General features: G+C 37.3%; 2 protein-coding genes across 6 annotated transcripts; both read left to right on the top strand.

Annotated features, from left to right (window-relative positions):
- Positions 1–1,639: 1,639 nt before the first annotated feature.
- Positions 1,640–10,562, top strand: LOC103326872 (pleiotropic drug resistance protein 2-like). 5 transcript variants are annotated; one of them, XM_008229136.3, is made up of 20 exons: positions 1,640–2,001; positions 2,137–2,257; positions 2,359–2,447; positions 4,253–4,337; positions 4,448–4,738; positions 4,815–4,905; positions 5,094–5,994; positions 6,118–6,278; positions 6,428–6,531; positions 6,618–6,777; positions 6,875–6,949; positions 7,191–7,309; positions 7,642–7,974; positions 8,123–8,413; positions 8,502–8,585; positions 8,878–9,011; positions 9,112–9,339; positions 9,482–9,653; positions 9,744–9,998; positions 10,207–10,562. In XM_008229136.3, exons 1-20 carry the CDS (start codon positions 1,640–1,642, stop codon positions 10,474–10,476), a joined length of 4,326 nt encoding a protein of 1,441 aa, XP_008227358.2. In that variant the 3' UTR covers positions 10,477–10,562. The 5 variants fall into 5 exon arrangements, with proteins under 5 accessions (XP_008227358.2, XP_008227349.2, XP_088899307.1 ...); XM_008229127.3 differs by having other exon boundaries at positions 7,182–7,309; XM_089043181.1 differs by having other exon boundaries at positions 6,875–6,967; positions 7,182–7,309.
- Positions 10,563–13,081: 2,519 nt separating this feature from the next.
- On the top strand, positions 13,082–20,636 carry LOC103326863 (pleiotropic drug resistance protein 2-like). The gene is made up of 20 exons (XM_008229116.3): positions 13,082–13,654; positions 13,841–13,961; positions 14,060–14,148; positions 14,232–14,316; positions 14,416–14,706; positions 14,784–14,874; positions 15,111–16,011; positions 16,138–16,298; positions 16,427–16,530; positions 16,655–16,814; positions 16,911–16,988; positions 17,247–17,395; positions 17,646–17,978; positions 18,131–18,421; positions 18,504–18,587; positions 18,879–19,012; positions 19,117–19,344; positions 19,468–19,639; positions 19,727–19,981; positions 20,127–20,636. The coding sequence occupies exons 1-20, from the start codon at positions 13,293–13,295 to the stop codon at positions 20,391–20,393; spliced, it is 4,356 nt and encodes a 1,451-aa protein (XP_008227338.2). The 5' UTR covers positions 13,082–13,292; the 3' UTR covers positions 20,394–20,636.
- The last annotated feature ends 959 nt before the right edge of the window (positions 20,637–21,595 follow it).

The raw sequence follows: 21,595 nt of genomic DNA, 5'->3' as shown, positions 1-21,595 counted from the left end.
TTTTGTTACAAAACCCACATTCTCCAATAGCAATTTAGCTCTTAGCATCCTAGGGTTTACAGCTAACCCCACATTCTGGTGCTGTTATTTGGCTTGGCGCTATCACCATGCCACTTTACTGGTATCTCCCACCCAAACAAAGTATACTTCTAGAAGGTCTTGAGGATCTCAACTTCGTTCCAGCAATTAGATAATCTGTCCCTTCTTCCCCAAGACCCAGCACTACAAACTAAACTAATTAAATCCATAATATTGATTGCACACCTTATATTTGAGTTGCATCCAAGAGAAGCAGCCTTATTTTCTCCATACTTGACACTATTCTCAAGTGAAAAGTTCTTAGACATGGAAAAATATTTCTTTGCTTTTACAAAATTGTATCCAATTGTTTTCTTTTTTGGCTACTTGTTCCATATGCAGACTAGTTAATTCACCATACAAAACATATATATTAGAAGCAATTTCTTTTTTCGTTATACTACTCTATGATAAATATTAAAAAGATAAATACTATTCATAAATAAATGTTACAAAAAGTAGATAAAAGTATGTAAAACTCTATGAAAGTATATCACTTTACTTTATAAAGTATGTAAAAGTCATTAAGAATCTGTCAACTCTATAAAAGTCACTTACTTAAAAAAAGTCTTTAAACGTTAGAATTGGATACACCCCCTAAGAATACCCAGAACAAGAAGAGAATGTAGGTTTCCAAGCTTTGTTGATTCTAAGAATACCAAAAACAAGGAGAGAGTGTAGTTCTCAATAGTAGAGAAAATCTCAATTTGTTTCTATAACTCAAACTAACAATTCTAACAACTATTTATAGATAGTAGGAAGATGTCACTTACATTGAACCAAATCCCCCAATTTATTATAGACAATTATGTCACTAACATTGAACCAAGTCCCCAAAATATGAACTACAAGGCTAATACATGAATCTATGCATGAAACATTTATTTTAAACGCATGAATTCTATTCCAATCCTAGAGCTTTTTTTTGGTTTCGATTTTATACTATATAAAACATAACTCCACCAAATGACTTAAATGTTCATAACTTTCTATTTGCAATTATCTACATGAGCAAACTAAGCACTAACTTGATTGGATTGGATTTGATGTGATTGGATTCTCACAAGCAAATCCGTCATCCGATTCAATCATGTTGGTTTTGGAAATTAGGGATCCAATCCAATGCCAAGTTATCGAAACCAATTAAAATTGGATTGAATTGAATTGAATCGGTCAGTTTGGGCGGATTAGATTGGATCTTGCACACCCTAGAGTCTCATGAGTTTCCTCTGTTTTTCTTCTTCTATGTCTATAAAAGGGAGACCCAAGTCTCACCCCCAAAAAAAAATCTCTTTCGTTTTCTCCCATTTTCACATTCATCACCAAATACTAAGTGTGAGTGCAGACAAAAGAACAAAAAAGTCTCATTCTTTAAGTGTATGCATTTGTTCATTTAATTCAATTCTTTTTGAACTTGAACAGTCCAAGTTGGGGGGAAAAACTAGTGAGTTCAAACTTCAATCAGTTTCTTACATTGGGTAAGCCAAATTTGGCTGAAAAACACAAACCATTACCAGAAATCTTGAGTTGGGAATGATTTGATTGGTTTTTTGAGTTAAAAATGGCAGCTGCATTGGCCGGAGATGACTTGACAAGGCAGTCCAGCAGCCGGGGGAGCTGGCGGTCGATGAGTGTGAGGGAAATGTGGAATGCGCATGACGTTTTGGAGCGGAGTGGGAGGCAGCAGAGTGTGGATGGGGAGGAGGAGCTGAAGTGGGCAGCCATAGAGAGGCTGCCCACATATGACAGGATGAGGAGGGGGATGTTGAGACATGCCATGAGCAATGGGAAGGTTGTGAGTGAAGAAGTTAATGTTGCAAACCTTGGGGCTCAAGACAAGAAGCAGTTGATGGAGAGCATACTTAAGGTTGTTGAGGAGGACAATGAGAGGTTCTTGCAGAGGCTCAGAGGCAGAAATGACAGGTTTAATACTGTTTTTGTTTTTGCTACATTGGGTTGTTGATATATATTTGGCTTGTTTGGTTGATGAGAAAGCAGGAGGAAAATTGGGTTGGATTTTGAAAGTCCTGGTTCTTGTTTTTGGTTGATTGGGAACAGGGTTGGTATTGATGTTCCTAAAGTCGAGGTTAGATTTCAGAATTTATCAATAGAAGGAGATGCATATGTAGGCACCAGAGCACTTCCAACTCTGCTAAATTCCACCTTGAACTCAGTGGAGGTATTTTCTTAACATTTATTTACAGTAAACTTTCCTTGTTAGTCTAGTGTTCCGATAGATGGTAAATTCACAGATTTCTAAATTCTTATAAATGTGAATAGGGATTAATTGGAATGCTTGGACTCAGACCATCAAAGAAAAGAGTCGTTCAGATACTCCAAGATGTGAGAGGTATCATTAAACCATCAAGGTCTGCTCATGAACTTTGCAAATTTAACCTCTTTTCTGGACTTGTATTATATTTGTTGCACCAATAAAATCTCACATAATGGTTTTTAAAAAGTTTATAAATAAATAAACAAAAAGTGTTCGTTGAGCAAAAATGTGAACAAAATCTCCCAACACAATTTCACCCGCATTCAATGAATAGGGTTTTATTATTTTAAGTCCGACCCACTTGAGATTAAAGAATCTCTTGATTATACCCTTGTTATGAATTAAAAGAGAAGATCCTTTGATTAAAATTACAAACGAGTGTGATTTGGGGGGGAAAATGGTTTGTTTGGTTTTGTGGCTGCACTTGGAACGAACACCAAGTTGACTACGTCTCCTTTTGAGGGAATCAGGCCAACTCATAGTTTATTGGAATTTGTTTGAGATTTTTGGTGAGAAAATTTGGATGGAAATTTGTGTCGTTTAGGATATAGAAAGTGTTTGTGGCAAATTTGGTTAAGGTGAAGAGATTCTGTATGGGCTTGACTTTGGTTGGTTGGAATCAATGATTTAAATTCGGTTGCGGTTGTGTCTGGTGGGATGCTAGACTGCCTACGTACCCTTGGCGGGATCAAACCAACGTAATTCATTTTTGGACTTGGGTGGTTTTGTACCACTTGGGTTTTGGAGTGGTTTGCACGCACCACTTGGGCTTTGTGGTGGTTTTGTACCACTTGGTTTTGGTTTATTTGGGGAATTAATAGGCATTTTGGATTTAAGCCCATTAATCCAAAATTTGTAGATATGAAAATTTGGACCAATTGTATGCCAATTGGATTTTTTCATTAGAATTTTATAGTGAGAACCTTATATATAGCCTTTAGATGATGCATTATCTCTTAACTGTTGGATCAAATTCGTTAGCCTAATCCAACAATTAAGAAATATGACTCATCTAAGGGCCGTATATAAGGCCCTCACTATAGAATGACTCAATTTTTCCAATGAACTTGGGCTCTTCAGTGAATTGTTTGCCAATTGAAATTTCTTCCCTTGATGGGGTTTCTTTTCTTTACTTCCGGAGGTCCATTGGTCACCATGACTCAGTCCAAAATGTTTACTTTGGCATAGACTGTATTTACTTCCTCCTCCATTGATTTCCCGACACCATGAGTTTTTTCTTGGACATAGAAGTTAGTGCAGCGAGCCTTTAGTCCAACATCCAATTAATTCTTGGAGTTTCTAATTTTTTCTTTCCGGCGGCAATTATCTCATTTTTGTGCTTGGGCAGCATAGTGGTTTTGGAAATTGCCCAATGAATTATTGGCTTCGTTAAGTTATTCGTTGTTGCTGGTGTTATTTGTTTGGACCCACATCCTGCAGTGCATGTGCATGTGACGAAGTTAGGCTCTACAGCTTCAGTGCCAAAATAGGGAGGATAAAACAAACAGCTTCTTTTATGTCTTGGGTCCTCATGAAGCTTTGTCTTGCGCATCAAGGAACGGACCAGATTTGGGAAATTTAGGATAAAACAAACAGTACCGTAAGGTACACTTTTTATGATGGCACAAGTCCACTGCAAATGGATTGAGAAATTTGTTTCGATGCTCAAGAGCATCAACTTTTGTTGTGATGACGTGCAATCATCAATTTGGCTCAAGAACCTGGTGGAGGGAGATGGAAGGGAACCGCCATCTACCTTGCTTTTTGCAGTTCTTCACGAGTTCTCTCCTTGCTTTGGAATTTTGCTCTCCTAATTTTAGTTTCTAGTAAAAAATTAATTTCCTTTCCTGCAAAGGATAAGTGATTGATTTCTAGTCAAGTGAAGTAATTTTGTCCCAGGTTGACACTGCTTCTTGGACCTCCTGCATCCGGAAAAACAACACTTCTAAAAGCACTTGCTGGAAAGCTTGATAAGGATCTAAGGGTTTGCCATCCTCTCTATCTCCTTACCTTTTATTGGTTTATTTTTATTGCCTTAGTGCACCTGCTTGTTTAGTACTTCATACGTATTTAACAAGATGGGGTTATAAACAGGTAACTGGGAAAGTGACCTACTGCGGCCATGAATTTAAGGAATTTGTGCCTCAGAGAACCTCTGCTTATATTAGCCAGCATGATATTCAATATGGTGAGATGACAGTTCGTGAAACGTTGGATTTCTCTGGACGTTGCCTGGGAGTTGGAACCAGGTATGATATGCTGGTAGAGTTGTCTAGAAGGGAGAAAGATTCAGGTATCAAACCAGACACTGAAATCGATGCATTCATGAAAGCCACATCTATGTCAGGCCAGGAAACTAGTTTGATCACAGATTATGTTCTCAAGGTTGGTTGATTATCATAAGATTGTGTGCTTGCTCTCCTATTGTACAAAGCCTAACAATTTTTTGTTCTTCTAACAGTTACTTGGTTTAGAGATCTGTGCTGATACAAGTGTGGGTGATGGCATGAGAAGGGGCATATCTGGTGGACAAAAGAAACGTGTAACCACTGGTATGAGACTTTACGCCATATTACATAACTAAAAGAAAACTGGGTTTCCATCATGGTTATGCTTTCATATGTGTTTCGAAGTGTGAGTGGCGGAACTCTGCATGAATGTATGTTCAAATAGGAATGATTATTGATGTGCAAACATTCTCTGCAATGATTTTAACTGGTGGTGGTTGGTCTGAATGCAGGAGAAATGTTGGTTGGACCAGCCAAAGCTTTTTTCATGGATGAAATATCAACGGGGCTGGACAGTTCCACAACCTTTCAAATTGTCAAGTTCATGAGGCAGATGGTTCATATTATGGATGTGTCAACGGTCATCTCTCTCTTGCAGCCAGCACCTGAGACGTATGATCTTTTTGATGACATTATCCTTCTTTCTGAAGGTCAGATTGTCTACCAAGGTCCGCGTGAGAATATGCTTGAATTCTTTGAATATATGGGGTTCAGATGCCCCGAAAGAAAAGGTGTTGCAGATTTCTTGCAAGAAGTGACCTCAAAGAAGGACCAAGAACAATACTGGTATAACAAGAACCAAGAATACAGATACGTCTCAGTGCCCGACTTTGTACAGGCTTTCAGCTCTTTTCATGTTGGCCAACGACTTTTGGAAGACCTAAGGGTTCCATATGATAAAAGAACAGCCCATCCTGCTGCCTTGGTGAAGGATAAGTATGGAATATCCAATATGGAGCTCTTCAAGGCATGCTTTGCAAGGGAATGGCTTCTGATGAAGCGTAACTCTTTTGTATACATATTCAAAACTGCACAGATAACAATCATGGCTACAATTTCTTTGACAGTGTTCTTAAGAACAGAAATGCAAGCTGGGACGGTACAAGATTCAGCAAAATTCTGGGGAGCACTGTTTTTCAGTCTCATTAACGTCATGTTTAATGGAATGGCAGAGCTTGCAATGACAGTTTTCAGGCTTCCTGTGTTCTTTAAACAAAGGGATGCCTTGTTCTACCCTGGCTGGGCTTTTGGCTTGCCGATTTGGCTAACCAGAATTCCCATTTCAGTGATGGATTCTGGGATATGGATCATTTTGACTTACTACACCATTGGATTTGCACCTGCTGCCAGTAGGTAAGCTTTGATTTGTCCAAAGTATTATTGTTGGAAGCGTCTTCTTTGTGTTGCTACATATGAGTGATGAAATATAAAAAAATCTAGTAATTCTTGCATCTGACGTATGTGCAATATGCTCAGGTTCTTCAAACAGCTCTTGGCTTTCTTCAGTGTACATCAGATGGCACTATCCCTTTTCCGTTTCATTGCTGCCCTTGGACGAACAGAGGTTGTTGCAAACACTATTGGTTCCCTTACATTGCTAATTGTGTTTGTCCTTGGAGGTTTTGTTGTTGCTAAAGGTATGGGGTCTTTTGCCTTCATTGCCAATGCAGGCACATATATCAGTTTGATACTAGCATTGTTATCATGTTTCAATCAATACAATGACAGAGTTTTGGATTTTTTTCATTTGATTTGACATTCACAAGATTCTCCTTTTGGTTTGCAGACGACATTGTTCCATGGATGATATGGGGCTACTATGTTTCACCTATGATGTATGGACAAAATGCAATTGCCATCAACGAATTTCTTGATGAAAGATGGAGCGCTGTAAGTTGTCCTAAATCTCAATTGAATTCTACTTATACATTAATATCAACTTTGAGCTTAACAAAATTTGTTATTCCTTTGTACAGCCTGTCAATAACTCCATTGAGCCTACAGTTGGAAAGATCCTTCTCAGGGGAAGAGGCTTGTTTACTGAAGAATATTGGTATTGGATTTGTGTTGCAGCGCTTTTCGGGTTCTCTCTGCTTTTTAATGTTCTTTTCATTGCAGCATTGACCTTCCTGAATCGTAAGTGAATAATTTTCATTATGTACCACTCATCAGGTACTACTAATTTTATGGACTTAAGTACTGATTTTTTGCTCTCTTTTTATCTAAATTTTAGCTCTTGGTGATACTAAAACTCTAATTGAGAATGATGACCCCGAAAGTAATAGGAAGCGACGACCCAATCCAGAAGGTATAATGTTATATTCTTGTGGGTCTTAACTTGCATATATTCTTGCTGTAAAACAATGTATAAGCTAGATAAGCACTATCAACCCATGTCCACGCTGCAAACCCCTTATTCACCACATGCACCGTTCTTCATGTATGTCATCATGGGGTTGTACCAAATCTACTGCATAAAACGTACATCTTATTTAGTGCCTTTGCTATCAAATTATTTCCCTTTTCTAATAAATAATGAGCAATGTCAGGTACTGATATGCAAGTGAGAAATGCTGCAAACAATCAAGCCAGAAAAGGAATGGTTTTGCCCTTCCAGCCCCTTTCCCTTGCTTTCAACCATGTGAACTATTATGTGGATATGCCTGCTGTAAGTAATGTTTTAATTATATTTTCTTTGAGGTTTTAATTTCAAGAAATCTAATGAGAAGTTATATCTTAAAAAAAAAAAAAGAATAGAAATGAAAACGAAAGTTTCTGCTCATTTTTTTAAGAAAAAACAGAAGACGAAAGCATCTTATTTTAATGCATTTTTCAAAAGTCATTTGAAGTTAGATTGTCATTAGCTATGAATTGATTGTTATAGTCTCGAAACTATGAGCACGATATATGATGCCAAACACGTCATGGGTCTAATATGATTCTCCGAACCTTTATTAATATGATTCTCCTTGGTAACATTTTTTTCGGGTTCCTTACCAGGAAATGAAGAGCCAAGGGATTGAGGAGAACCGATTGCAGCTTCTACGAGATGTTAGTGGTGCATTTAGGCCGGGTGTTCTGACTGCATTAGTTGGTGTCAGTGGTGCTGGAAAGACCACCTTGATGGATGTCTTGGCTGGAAGAAAGACTAGTGGGTACATTGAAGGAAGTATTACCATCTCTGGTTTCCCAAAGAACCAAGTTACATTTGCTCGGGTCAGCGGTTACTGTGAACAGAATGACATTCATTCACCATATGTTACTGTTTATGAATCTCTCATATACTCTGCCTGGTTACGTCTTGCCAAGGATGTCAAGAAGGATACACGGAAGGCATGTTTATTTATTTAATCACTTTAATTTTAGCAGTTATCCCATTTTAATTTCTTATTATATGCATTTTATCTCTCTACAACCGTCTCATTCGTTCGCGTATAAAGAAGTCATGTTAATTAATTTATGTTTTCATTATTTTCTTTAGATGTTTGTTGATGAGGTTATGGATTTGGTCGAGCTTAATCCATTGAGGAATGCTTTAGTTGGAGTTGCGGGAGTTGATGGACTTTCAACTGAGCAGAGAAAGAGGCTCACTATTGCTGTAGAATTGGTTGCGAATCCGTCCATCATCTTTATGGATGAGCCTACATCAGGTCTTGATGCTAGAGCAGCCGCAATTGTTATGCGTACTGTAAGAAACACTGTAGATACAGGACGAACTGTTGTATGCACAATTCACCAACCTAGCATCGACATTTTTGAAGCTTTTGATGAGGTATTATTTGATTTTAATTCTGTTAATCTGTAGCACTGTTTATTATTTCATGTGCCATATTTCACGTTGATTTTGTTTTCTATTGCAGCTTTTCTTAATGAAAAGAGGAGGTCAGGTGATTTATGCTGGACCTCTAGGTCGCCAGTCTCACAAACTCGTAGAATATTTTGAGGTATGTTTTTGCTGTACCTTTTACGTTAAATTTCCTTCCAATGATCCAAACTGCAACATCTACTTCAGTAAGAATATTTTCGAACATGATTTCATGTAATCCAATATACATTTCACTCCAATATATTTCTGTCTGAGCAATGAATGGTTTGTTTTCATTACAACTTTCTCGAAGCATGAACGATTTATTAAGAATCAAATTCTCTGTTTCAGTGAAACATCAAAACCTCTTTTTTATACACCAATGGTTTCTGTAGTTAAAAAGTTTGACTAATATCCAAAACATGTTGCAGGCTATTCCAGGGGTTAGCAAAATCAAAGAAGGTTACAATCCTGCTACCTGGATGTTAGAGGTCAGCTCTTCTGCCGTGGAGGTTCGACTTGAAACTGATTTCGCAGAAGTATATGCGAACTCAGAACTCTATAGGTTATTAGCATATAAATTTGTTTTCTTTTCATTTCTATTATTGCCAACTGCTTGTCCGTGTGTATTAAAATTGTCTTCATATTTGTTTTCACTTGTTCAGGAGAAACCAGGAACTTATCAATGAACTAAGCACACCACTACCAGGTTCCAAGGACCTCTACTTCCCCACCCGATACTCCCAAAGCTTTGGAACTCAGTGTAAGGCTTGCTTCTGGAAGCAACACTGGTCATACTGGAGGAACTCACGGTACAATGCCATTAGGTTTTTCATGACAATTTGCATTGGAGTATTATTTGGTGTTATCTTCTGGAGCAAAGGAGACCAGATGTAAGTTTAAGAAGTTTATTATGAGCTATCCTTCGTACATATTATTCTTTGGATTTTGTGATTCAGTTGCATGTTTTCTCCAATCTTTTGTTTTTGTGAAAGGTTCTTTGCTGTGTTTAACTGTATATTATCTTGTGAACAGACACAAACAACAAGACCTGATTAATCTTTTGGGAGCTACCTATTCGGCTATTCTTTTCCTTGGATCTAGCAATGCTTTTTCTGTGCAATCTGTGGTTGCGGTTGAACGAACAGTTTTCTACCGTGAAAGAGCAGCGGGAATGTATTCAGAGTTGCCTTATGCATTTGCTCAGGTAAGATATTGGAAGAAGTTTGCTAGTTTACATCTTTTAGTTTTCATATAACATTAATCTTTGTTATTGATACATATATTGGTGTTGTAGGTGTCTATTGAGACAATTTATGTTGCAATCCAAACCTTTGTCTATTCCTGTCTTCTATTTTTCATGATCGGGTATAATTTTAAGGTGGAGAAGTTTTTGTACTTCTACTACTTCATCTTCATGTCCTTTACCTACTTCTCAATGTATGGGATGATGGCGGTTGCCCTAACTCCTGGGCATCAAATTGCTGCAATTGTTATGTCTTTCTTCATGAGCTTCTGGAACTTGTTCTCTGGTTTCCTCATCCCACGACCGGTATGTCATGAATTTAACGCAGTTCCTCTTCTTATGGTCACGCCTGAGCATGTTGAACTGACGGTTTCTAAGGAAAAACGTCCAACACATTTACATTAGAAACACAATGTTCAAGCATTACAAATGAAATTTTCTGATACTGGATTTATCTTTTCCGAAGTATCTCTTTTATTGTTGTAACCATAACATTTTAATCTCAATGTTGCAGCTAATTCCCATCTGGTGGAGGTGGTACTACTGGGGTTCTCCAGTTGCTTGGACAATCTATGGCGTCTTCACATCTCAAGTTGGTGACGTCAAGACCTTTATTGATATTCCTAGTCAAGAACCACAGAGAGTGGATCTGTTCATTAAGGACTATTTGGGTTATGACTATGACTTCCTAATACCTGTGGTTGTTGCTCATGTTGGTTGGGTCCTCCTCTTCTTCTTCGTCTTCGCCTATGGCATCAAGTTCCTTAACTTTCAAAGGAGATAAGCAACTTCACTCTGCACCAGTGAGCTGAACCATTCAGAAATGTGAGATAGAGAAAACAAAAGTACACAAGGCAAGTATTGACTAAGGAAATTTAAACAGATCAAAAAGTCTCCAAGCATTTTCCTATTACTTTTTAATGGGAATTTTCTTCATAACTGTTTCCAACATCTGCTCCTCTGTATGAATCTTTAGTCTAAATTATGTTATTTCTCTCAAGCCAACAGCATTTATATAACCTTTTTACCTTTTTACCCTTCACATTGTCATAGAAGTTGAGACTGACACTTCTCCACCTGTATCTTGAAGCTACACTTCTGCAGTAGAGCGACTGACTGTTAATTGACTGGTTGTAGGTTCGAATTCTACTTGGGGAGATTTGATTCATTCCGAATTAAGGATTTGCTTGACCGTTAAAAATAGATAACACGTTCCCTGTGTCTTTGTTGCTATTGCATTCTATATCATCGTATCATATTTTGTTCTGCAATATTTGAGAATCACTGTTAATTCTAAATCTTTGGTAAAACTACATTCAGAAAACAAGTGATGAAACTTCACTCTGTCCCTTCCCATTTTATAACCCCCCCATCTTCTCTCTCTCTATTCTGACTTTTACTACGTGTGTGTGTGTGATCCGTCCATTTATAAAAATAAAAAAATGAAAACCATTTCTTTCTCACATGGAAGCACATCAACTTTTACCCACGACTTTTCAACATCTCTTACATACTTTTCAACGCCCTTTCTAGAATTTGGAATTATCATAACATATTCAGCTCCTCATCTCACGAAGTAAATAAATGAAAATGACAAACGTTCGAAGAAATTGTAATGCAGTGTCATTTATCATAGCTTAAGAAGTTTATCCATCATGATCTTTGTCCTTTTGCTTACAATCAACACCCTAAAATGACAACTGCTGTGTTAGTTGGATTGACTAAGACCTTCGATGTACTCTCAAATTGTTCTGAGTTTAAGCCCCATAATACCTGTGGCATGTAAGCTAAATAATAAAATCAGTGTGTTTTGTTTAGTCAATAATTTGGCCCGGGTATTCAAATAAAGGAAAATATTATCAAAAAGATTTTTTAAATAAAGTATTAACCCTTGACAGTTGGAATAAGAATGTTATAATACAGTTGTCTTAGTTCCCTCACAGAGGTGAAGCATGGGAATAAGGACAATGTAAAATTTGATGACCATCGTTTCGTATGAATAATCCAAAGAGTATTTGATCAATTTAGACGAACCAACTGACTCTTTTTCTGATTGGTTCAAAGTACGAATTCCCTCCCCAAAATCTTTTGCAGGGAGGCTAGTTTTGAGAATCTCCTTGGTTTTTCAGACACAGACTAAAATTTTATACTAATTCCCATATTGAACGGAAAAGTTCAAACTTCTCTAGAAGATTTGTTGTGGTTAAATTAATTAATTATTTATTATTTAAAAAGTCAGATGGGAATTTTATAGTAATTCCCATATTTAAATTTCAAATTTGATTAGTTACTAAATAACCCCTCCCCTAAGATATGCAACTATTCATAGAATATGAATTTTCAATTTAAAATTAATTAACAATAGATGAAGAGAACTAAAATCTTTTAAGTATTTAAGGTTAATCTTTTCGTTCTATGTGGGCGCCACATTGCCGATGATATGATTTAATGGTGGAACTATATACCTCCAAAGGCACTCATGTATGACATGGGTTCTAGTCTAATAAAATAATTAATTTGTAATCCCTAACAGCCATTCACTTTACTCATTAGGCATCAATTCTTTGAGTCTTCAATACAAGCAACATTTGTATGAAACGGGCATAACATTGTTTTGTTATTTTTATCCATTCACATTATATGAGGTGGTGTTTGATGAAATGTCTCACATCACAGGTTAACTAAAACAATAGATAGTGAGAAGATATGCGGGTAGATTTTTTTAAGATCCTTTTCATCTCGCTCATAAGAAGAAAACCTTAACTTTCAATATTGACGTTCAAACATTCTCATTGTGCCGTACAAGTAGTTTTTTTAAATTTTATATACAAGTAGTATTGGAGGGAAGGGAGAATCAAATCTGGAACTCGGATAAATGATCCTAATCACTAGAATTACAAATTCCTTACTGTAATAGTTGTATTTTATTCATACAATTTTGAAATTAGTTAATACCATGTTGTCAATCACATTACGGAAGCTTTTTAATAAATGTCATGACTATTGTGACAGTTGAATTACGCACATAAGAATAAGACCATCTAGAAATGTTCAGCTTCCGCGAACGTCAAGGGACTTTTGAAATTTCCTAAGCCATCATAAATCGCCTTTTTTCCAAATGAAAATATCTTCTATCGAGAATTTTAATAGAAAGAACGCCTCCACGGCAGCGGCAAAGATATTATTTTCACACGTAAAAATATGTTCAAGAAACAACGCGAGAAAGTCCCATTTGGTTGGTTTTTTTATTTATAAATATTTTGCTGACAATTCCCACCTGAGTTACACGAAGTAGATATTTTTCTCGCTTTTTTTATATATTAAAAAAGTTTAGAGACTTTTCTTCCTCACGTGTCTATAAATTCTCACCCAAAGCTCCTCACAAATGTAGTTTTTTCCTTGCATGTTCTCATTCTTCACCAGACAACAATGATCTCTGTGTGAAGAATTTTGAGAAGACAAAAGAAAAGCATACTCTGGGAGTATATTTGATCATCAATTCTTTCAATCACTTCCCAAACAATTGGGTTGTACTTTTCCAACCCATCATCTGAAATTTTGAGTTGAGAGTAATTATTTGATTGGTTTCGGGCCATCAAAATGGCGGCGTCTTTGGTGGGAGATGACTTAGCTAGGCAGACTAGCAGCCGGAGGAGCTGGCGTTCTTCCAGTGTTAGAGAAATGTGGAACACACAGGATGTGTTCCGGCAGAGCAGCAGGCAGCAGACGGTGAATGAGGAGGAGGAGCTCAAGTGGGCCGCCATAGAGCGGTTGCCAACGTATGATAGGATGAAAAGGGGGATGCTCAGACAATATATGAGCAATGGGAGGGTTGTAGCTGAAGAAGTTGATGTTGCACACCTTGGAGATCATGACAAGAAACAGTTGATGGAGAGCATACTTAAGGTTGTTGAGGATGACAATGAGAGGTTTCTGAAGAGGCTAAGGGCCAGAAATGACAGGTTTGTATTGTCTTCCTTTCTGTTATGTATAGTTTGTTTGGTTGATGAGAAAGCAGGAGGAAAACAAAAGTGTTGAACTCTGAAAGTTTAGGTTGTCTTTGGCTTCATAAAACATACAATTGAAAGATGTATTTTTGCTATGTTTGATTTGGATTACCTTGTAATTTTTTTTTTCTTGGGAGACAGGGTTGGTATTGACATTCCAAAGGTTGAGGTTAGATACCAGAATATATCAATAGAGGGAGATGCATATGTTGGCACCAGAGCACTTCCAACTCTGCTAAATTCCACCTTGAACCAACTAGAGGTATTGTTTCAACATTTTTTCAATACCGAACCTTATTTCTTGATCTAGCGTTCCGCTAGTGAATTCCTAGATTTCTAAATTTCTATACGTGTGAATAGGGACTGATTGGATTGATTGGACTCTCACCCTCAAAGAAAAGAGTTGTCAAGATACTTCATGATGTGAGCGGTATTGTTAAACCGTCAAGGTATACTCATGTTTCTTTGAAAAGAAGATGGAAACTATTTCTGAACTCCAACCGTGATATTGCTTGTTTTGTCTGCTTTTCAGGATGACACTGCTTCTTGGACCTCCATCGTCAGGAAAAACAACACTGCTAAAAGCGCTTGCTGGCAAACTGGATAGGGATATAAGGGTTTGCCATCCTCTCTGTCTCTTTACCAGTTATCAGTATTAGTGTGCATACATGTGCAGGGACTTTTCATATGTATTGACAAGTTGGGGTTATAAACAGGTAACTGGGAAAGTGACTTACTGTGGCCACGAATTCAACGAATTTGTGCCTCAGAGAACCTCTGCTTATATTAGCCAGCATGATCTTCATTATGGTGAGATGACAGTTCGTGAAACGTTGGATTTCTCTGGACGTTGCCTGGGAGTTGGAACAAGGTATGATATGCTAGTGGAGATGTCTAGACGAGAGAAAGATTCAGGTGTCAAACCAGATCCCGAAATCGATGCATTCATGAAAGCCACATCTATGTCGGGCAAGGAAACCAGTTTGATCACAGATTATGTTCTTAAGGTTTGTTGATCCAATCACAAGATTATATCATTGCTCTCTTATTCTACAAGCCTAACAAATTTTTGTTCTTATGACAGATACTTGGATTAGACATCTGTGCTGATATAATGGTGGGTGATGGCATGAGAAGGGGTATATCTGGTGGACAAAAGAAACGTGTAACTACCGGTATGTTACTCTATTCTTTCCAATCTGTTTCTGAATATGAATATGTGTAATATATTGACCATGATATTTCTGCATATGTAGTTTTAACCTTAAATATATTTTACTAGAAACGTAGGTACTAATGCAATTAATACCAAGAAGTGAAATTTTTTTCTTCTTCTAATAATAGGAATGATTATTGATGTGCAAACATTCTCTGCAATGATCATAACTGGTGGTGGTTGCTCTTAATGCAGGAGAAATGTTGGTTGGACCAGCGAAAGCTTTTTTCATGGATGAAATATCAACGGGGCTGGACAGTTCCACAACCTTTCAAATTATCAAGTTCATGAGGCAGATGGTTCATATTCTGGATGTGACAATGGTCATCTCTCTCTTGCAGCCTGCACCGGAGACGTATGATCTTTTTGATGACATTATCCTTGTTTCTGAGGGTCAGATTGTGTACCAAGGTCCGCGTGAGAATGTGCTTGAATTCTTCGAATATATGGGGTTCAGATGCCCTGAAAGAAAAGGTGTTGCAGATTTCTTGCAAGAAGTGACCTCAAAGAAGGACCAAGAACAATACTGGTATAAGAAGAACCAAGCATACAGATATGTCTCAGTGCCTGACTTTGTACAGGCTTTCAGATCATTTCATGTTGGCCAACGACTTTTGGAAGACCTAAGAGTTCCATATGATAAAAGAGCAGCCCATCCTGCTGCCTTGGTGAAGGAAAAGTATGGAATATCGAATATGGAACTCTTCAAGGCATGCTTTGCAAGAGAATTGCTGCTGATGCAGCGTAGCTCTTTTATATACATATTCAAAACTACCCAGATAACAATTATGGCAACAATTGCTTTCACGGTATTCTTAAGGACAACAATGAAATACGGGGAAGAAAAGGATTCGGCAAGGTTTTGGGGAGCACTGTTTTTCAGTCTCATCAACGTCATGTTTAATGGAGTGGGAGAGCTTTCAATGACAGTTTTCCGGCTTCCTGTGTTCTTTAGGCAGAGGGATGCCTTGTTCTATCCTGGTTGGGCTTTTGGCTTGCCCATTTGGATAACCAGAATTCCCATTTCGCTGGCGGAATCTTTTTTATGGACAGCCATAACATATTACACCATAGGATTTGCACCTGCTCCTAGTAGGTAAGCTGTAATTTTTTCTCACATTGTTGTCACAAGTTTTAGCTTTGTGATGCTAAATAAATGACGAAAAACAAAACAATTTTGTGGTGGTGGATCTTCTGTCTGACATATGTCCAATATTATCAGGTTCTTCAAACAGTTCTTGGCTTTCTTTGGTATACATCAGATGGCAGTCTCCCTCTTCCGTTTCATTGCTGGCCTTGGTAGAAGTGAGGTTGTTTCGGGCACACTCGGTTCCTTTTCACTGCTGTTGGTTTTTATTCTAGGAGGTTACATTGTTGCTAAAGGTTAGAATCCTTCCCTGTTTACTGTTAGAGTATTTTGTTTCAAAGTAAGCTACTGTTTAGATCAATTTTCCTGCTAGATTTTTTTATATGTTTTGAAATGTTCAACATATTCTCATTTTTCTGTGCAGATGATATTGAACCATGGATGATATGGGGATACTATGTTTCACCTATGATGTATGGACAAAATGCAATTGCTATCAATGAATTTCTTGACGACAGATGGAGCACTGTAATTTCTCTTAAATCTCTCTCAACTAAATTCTCACTCTACATTAACAATTATAATTTTGAGTTTTACATTCAGGTTCAACTAGTGTTTTAGCTTAATCAAACTTTTTTATCCCATGGCGCAGCCTTTGAATAACTCCCGTATGCCCACTGTGGGAAAGACCCTTCTCAGGGAGAGAGGCCTGTATACAGAGGAATATTGGTATTGGATTTGTATTGGGGCACTCTTCGCGTTTTCAGTTCTTTTTAATGTTCTTTTCATTGCATCACTCACCTTCTTAAACCGTAAGTAAACAATTCATTTATTTTCCTTGGACTATTGTTATGGTAATATGGATTGAAGCATTAATTATTTCTTTTCTTTTTGTGACTCAATTTTAGCTCTTGGCGAAACCAAAACTCTGATCGAGAATGATGACTCTGAAACAAAGAGGAAACAGCAATTGTCCAATTCAGAAGGTTGAAATATTATATATCTTGTGGATTTTAACTTAGATGGTTTCACTGTTTCTGCAAGATGGGATGCGTTTCATATGTTTGATAAAGAATTACTTCAGCCTTTGCTAGCTGCAAATTCTAGTTACCACTTGCATATTTTTCTTTGGTGTCATCACATTGTGCTTGTAGTACAAATTCTACTGCAGAAACCTTACATATCGTGTGGCAGATTAGCTAACAAAATAATTTTTTGGTCTCATATATGATGAACAATTACAGGTATTGATATGCAAGTTCGAAATGCTCGAGGAAGTACTAGTTCAAATGTTAATGTTGCAAGCGGTCAAACCAAACGAGGAATGGTTATGCCCTTCCAGCCCCTTTCACTTGCTTTCAACCATGTCAATTACTATGTGGATATGCCTGTGGTAAGTCGCTTTTTCTTTTTGCTCCACTTAGCTTTATATTTCTAGAGTTATTATATGATAACTTATCTAAAGAAAAGCTAACTCTAGTTATAAACTGGAAGAACATTGTTTCATCTTTCACATTAGTTACTTTCTATTAACCGTTGACATGAATTTATGTCTAAGAAACTATGACCTTGATTTATTGATGACAAATACTGTTCTGTGTCAAATATGATTCTTGGTAGTAACGATTTTTTGTGCTTTTCAGGAAATGAAGAGCGAAGGGATTGAAGAGACTCGACTGCAACTACTTCGAGATGTTAGTGGTGCATTTAGGCCGGGTATTCTGACTGCATTGGTTGGTGTTAGTGGTGCCGGAAAAACCACCTTGATGGATGTCTTAGCTGGAAGAAAGACTGGAGGGTACATTGAAGGAAGTATTAGTATCTCTGGATACCCAAAGAACCAAGCCACATTTACTCGGGTCAGCGGTTACTGTGAACAGAATGACATTCATTCACCATATGTTACTGTTTATGAATCTCTCGTATACTCTGCCTGGCTGCGTCTTTCGAGGGATGCTACGAAGGATAAACGAAAGGCATGTTTTTTATTTAACAACCTCAATATTTAGCTGTTCCAACATTTAGTTTCTGACTACATGTCACTGAACTGACAATCATATTGCTCCATATAAGAACGGGATGAGATGGATGATGTAGCTGACTTTGATTTTCTTCTTCTGTTCTTTAGATGTTTGTTGATGAGGTTATGGATTTGGTTGAGCTTAATCCATTGAGGAATTCTTTAGTTGGACTGCCAGGAGTTGATGGACTTTCAACTGAGCAGAGAAAAAGGCTCACTATTGCTGTAGAGTTGGTTGCAAATCCATCCATCATCTTTATGGATGAGCCAACATCAGGTCTTGATGCTAGAGCAGCCGCTATTGTTATGCGTGCTGTAAGAAACACTGTCGATACAGGACGAACTGTTGTATGCACAATTCACCAACCGAGTATTGACATTTTTGAAGCTTTTGATGAGGTAGGAACAACTAATACAATTTATTGAATTTGTAACGTTGTCATTTCATGTACCATATTTATGATTTTTTTTTCCCTTGCAGCTTTTCTTAATGAAAAGAGGAGGGCAGGTGATTTATGCTGGACCTCTTGGTCATCAGTCTCATGAGCTTGTTGAATATTTTGAGGTAAGTTTATACTTTACCTTGTATGTTCAGTTCCTATTAACTAATATCCAAACAGATTATACTGGAACTGAATTTGGTTAGCCCTTTTTTTCCTAAATTTTCTTAGGTTAGCCCTAACTTACTCTGTCTCCTAAGGACGCATTTAGACTCTGGTGCATATTGTTGAATATATTAGTGATTGAATCCTCCATCTCAATGCAATTCTATGATCTTATCCAGCAAGAAATATTATCCTTGGACCCATGAGTTTTAGAGTTGCAAAGTTTGAATAATATCTTAATCCTCTTCCAGGCCATCCCTGGAGTTCCCAAGATCAAAGAAGGCTACAATCCTGCTACGTGGATGTTAGACGTCAGCTCTGCTGCAGTTGAGGCTCAAAATAACATTGACTTTGCAGATGTATATGCAAACTCTGAGCTCTACAGGTAAGCAAGATGTACTGTATTCAATTAATTTATATTTTCTTTTTCCCACAAACCCCTTCATTGTATGCACAAAAATTCTTCAACAATTATTTTCAATTGTTCAGGAGAAATGAGGAACTTATCAAGGAACTAAGCATTCCACTACCCGGCTCCAATGACCTTCACTTTCCCACCCAATTTTCTCAAAGCTTCATAGTTCAATGCAAGGCTTGCTTTTGGAAACAACACTGGTCATACTGGAGAAACTCGCGATACAATGCCATTAGGTTTTTCATGACGGCTGTCATTGGCATAATCTTTGGTGTAATCTTCTGGAGCAAAGGAGACTCGCTGTAAGTTTAAGAACTTCATTGTGGGCTACATTTTTTGTTAATATATTCCTTTGAATTTGTGATTATACGATTTAAGTTGCATGTTTTGTTCAATCACTTATACTAATTTTATCTTGTAAACAGACATAAACAACAAGACCTGATCAATCTTTTGGGAGCTACCTATTCTGCTGTTCTTTTCCTTGGAGCTGGCAATGCTTCTGCTGTTCAATCCGTGATTGCAATTGAGAGAACAGTTTTCTACCGTGAAAGAGCAGCGGGAATGTATTCAGAGTTGCCTTATGCATTTGCACAGGTAAGAATACTGGAAATTATACTCGGTTATGCGTTCGTTTTTCATATTATTAAAATCTTATTATTGATGCATCTTTTGGTGTTATAGGTGGCTATTGAGACAATTTACGTTGCAATCCAAACCTTTATGTACTCGTGTATTCTGTATTCTATGATTGGGTACACTTGGAAGGTAGAAAAGTTTTTGTACTTCTACTACTTCGTATTCATGTGCTTTACCTACTTCACAATGAACGGAATGATGATGGTTGCACTAACTCCTAACCATCAAATTGCCGCAATCGTTTCGTCTTTCTTCACGAACTTCTGGAACTTGTTCTCTGGTTTCCTCATTGCCCGGCCGGTATGTCATTTGAAACTCAGTTATTCTTCTTATTTTCATGTCTTGACAGGTTAAACAGGTGTTCAAATTTCTAAGGAACCCAGTTCGAGTCGTTGTCTTAATTTATCATTGCAACCATAATAACAATTCATGCTTAATTTTGCAGCTAATCCCAGTGTGGTGGAGGTGGTACTACTGGGGGTCTCCAATTGCTTGGACAATCTATGGCATCATGGCATCTCAATTTGGTGACAATAAGACCTTTATTGATACTCCTGAAGGATCTCAGAGAGTGGATCTATACCTTAAGAACAATCTAGGTTATGAACATGACTTTGTAGTACCTGTGTTCTTCGCTCATATAGGTTGGGTCCTGCTCTTCTTCTTTGTCTTTGCCTATGGTATCAAGTTCCTTAACTTCCAAAAGAGATAAACAACTTCACTCTGCAGCTGAGCTGAGTAACCTTCAGAATGTCAAATACATTTTTCAGGGTAAAATTAGCATAGTAGTGAGTCAGAGAGAAGAAATCTCATCACTACTCTTTTTGTCTTTTTTATATATACATTTTGTAATTTTGATTGGCTTGGACAGCTTTTCCCTATTAATTTGTATAATCAATTTTATTCTTCAATATCTAATAAAAAGCCTTGTGATTTGTTGTTTTTAATATGAAAATACTGGTTATGCTCTTCATTATCACTTGTGGTGTGAAAGTATGATGAATAAAAGGATCTACACCAAAAGCTCTTCACTTGAGCTGTACAAAGAAAAACATAGAATAATCTGGTCTAATATTGCAGAATATACATCATCAGATTTTGGTTGATAAGGATTGATCCTGAGATGGCCATCCAATCAACCAAACAGAAACACAACAGATTTTGACCTAAGCTACTGAAAAACATAAAATTACAGATGAAGACTAGAAATTAAGATTTAACTCGGAATGAGGCTGATGTTGTGGGTCTTGTAGCAACATGGTTTGAAGAGGCGCCAAAAATTCACTCAAGTCATTGTCACAGAACTGCAAATCTTCTTGCATCAACCCAATCTCACAATCAGTCAACAGCAACCTAATGTCATCATGCTCATCATCAGTAATATGATTAGTGCTATGAGGTTGCACATCATCTTCCATTGCATTATTATCATTTTGATCTTCATCACCCAATACCCAACTGAGAAAATCATAAATAGTATCCACAGTTGGCTCATAATCATCAAGGATCATCACAAAACTGCATATCATCTTCCATCAAACCAATCTCACAATCACTCAATAGCAACTTCATATCATCATCACTAATTTCCACACTTGGCACAGAAGGTGATTGCGACTGCAGCTGCTCTTGTGGTTCTTCTGGCAATTCAAGATCACAAAGTTGCAGATAATCTTCCATTAGACCAACATCATTATGATCATCATTATCCAATACCAAACTGAGATAATCATTTGCATCCACAGTTGGTTCATGAATTGATGAAAGATAATCTTGCTGAAATTGACCAATTAAATTGGGTTTGGGTGTGGGTATGACGACGTTATCTGGATCAAGATTCAAATTAATCTGACCAATTAAATTGGGTTTGGGTGTGGGTATGACGAGATCACCTGGCTCAAGATTCAAATTAAT

The sequence above is a fragment of the Prunus mume genome, linkage group LG1, assembly GCF_029339155.1.
Source record: "Prunus mume cultivar Tortuosa linkage group LG1, ASM2933915v1, whole genome shotgun sequence".
Classification (NCBI taxonomy): Eukaryota; Viridiplantae; Streptophyta; class Magnoliopsida; order Rosales; family Rosaceae; genus Prunus; species Prunus mume.
Note: the sequence above shows the minus strand (reverse complement) of the source record. Positions and strands in the feature narration are given on the sequence as shown.

Coding starts and splice junctions, on each gene's coding strand:
- LOC103326863 (XM_008229116.3), top strand. CDS start 13,293: ATGGCGGCGTCTTTGGTGGGAGATGACTTAGCTAGGCAGACTAGCAGC. Junction 17,979..18,130: donor CTACGAAGGATAAACGAAAG/GCATGTTTTTTA, acceptor TCTGTTCTTTAG/ATGTTTGTTGATGAGGTTAT. Junction 18,422..18,503: donor TTTTTGAAGCTTTTGATGAG/GTAGGAACAACT, acceptor TTTCCCTTGCAG/CTTTTCTTAATGAAAAGAGG.
- LOC103326872 (XM_089043178.1), top strand. CDS start 1,640: ATGGCAGCTGCATTGGCCGGAGATGACTTGACAAGGCAGTCCAGCAGC. Junction 4,906..5,093: donor AAAGAAACGTGTAACCACTG/GTATGAGACTTT, acceptor GTCTGAATGCAG/GAGAAATGTTGGTTGGACCA. Junction 5,995..6,117: donor TTTGCACCTGCTGCCAGTAG/GTAAGCTTTGAT, acceptor CAATATGCTCAG/GTTCTTCAAACAGCTCTTGG.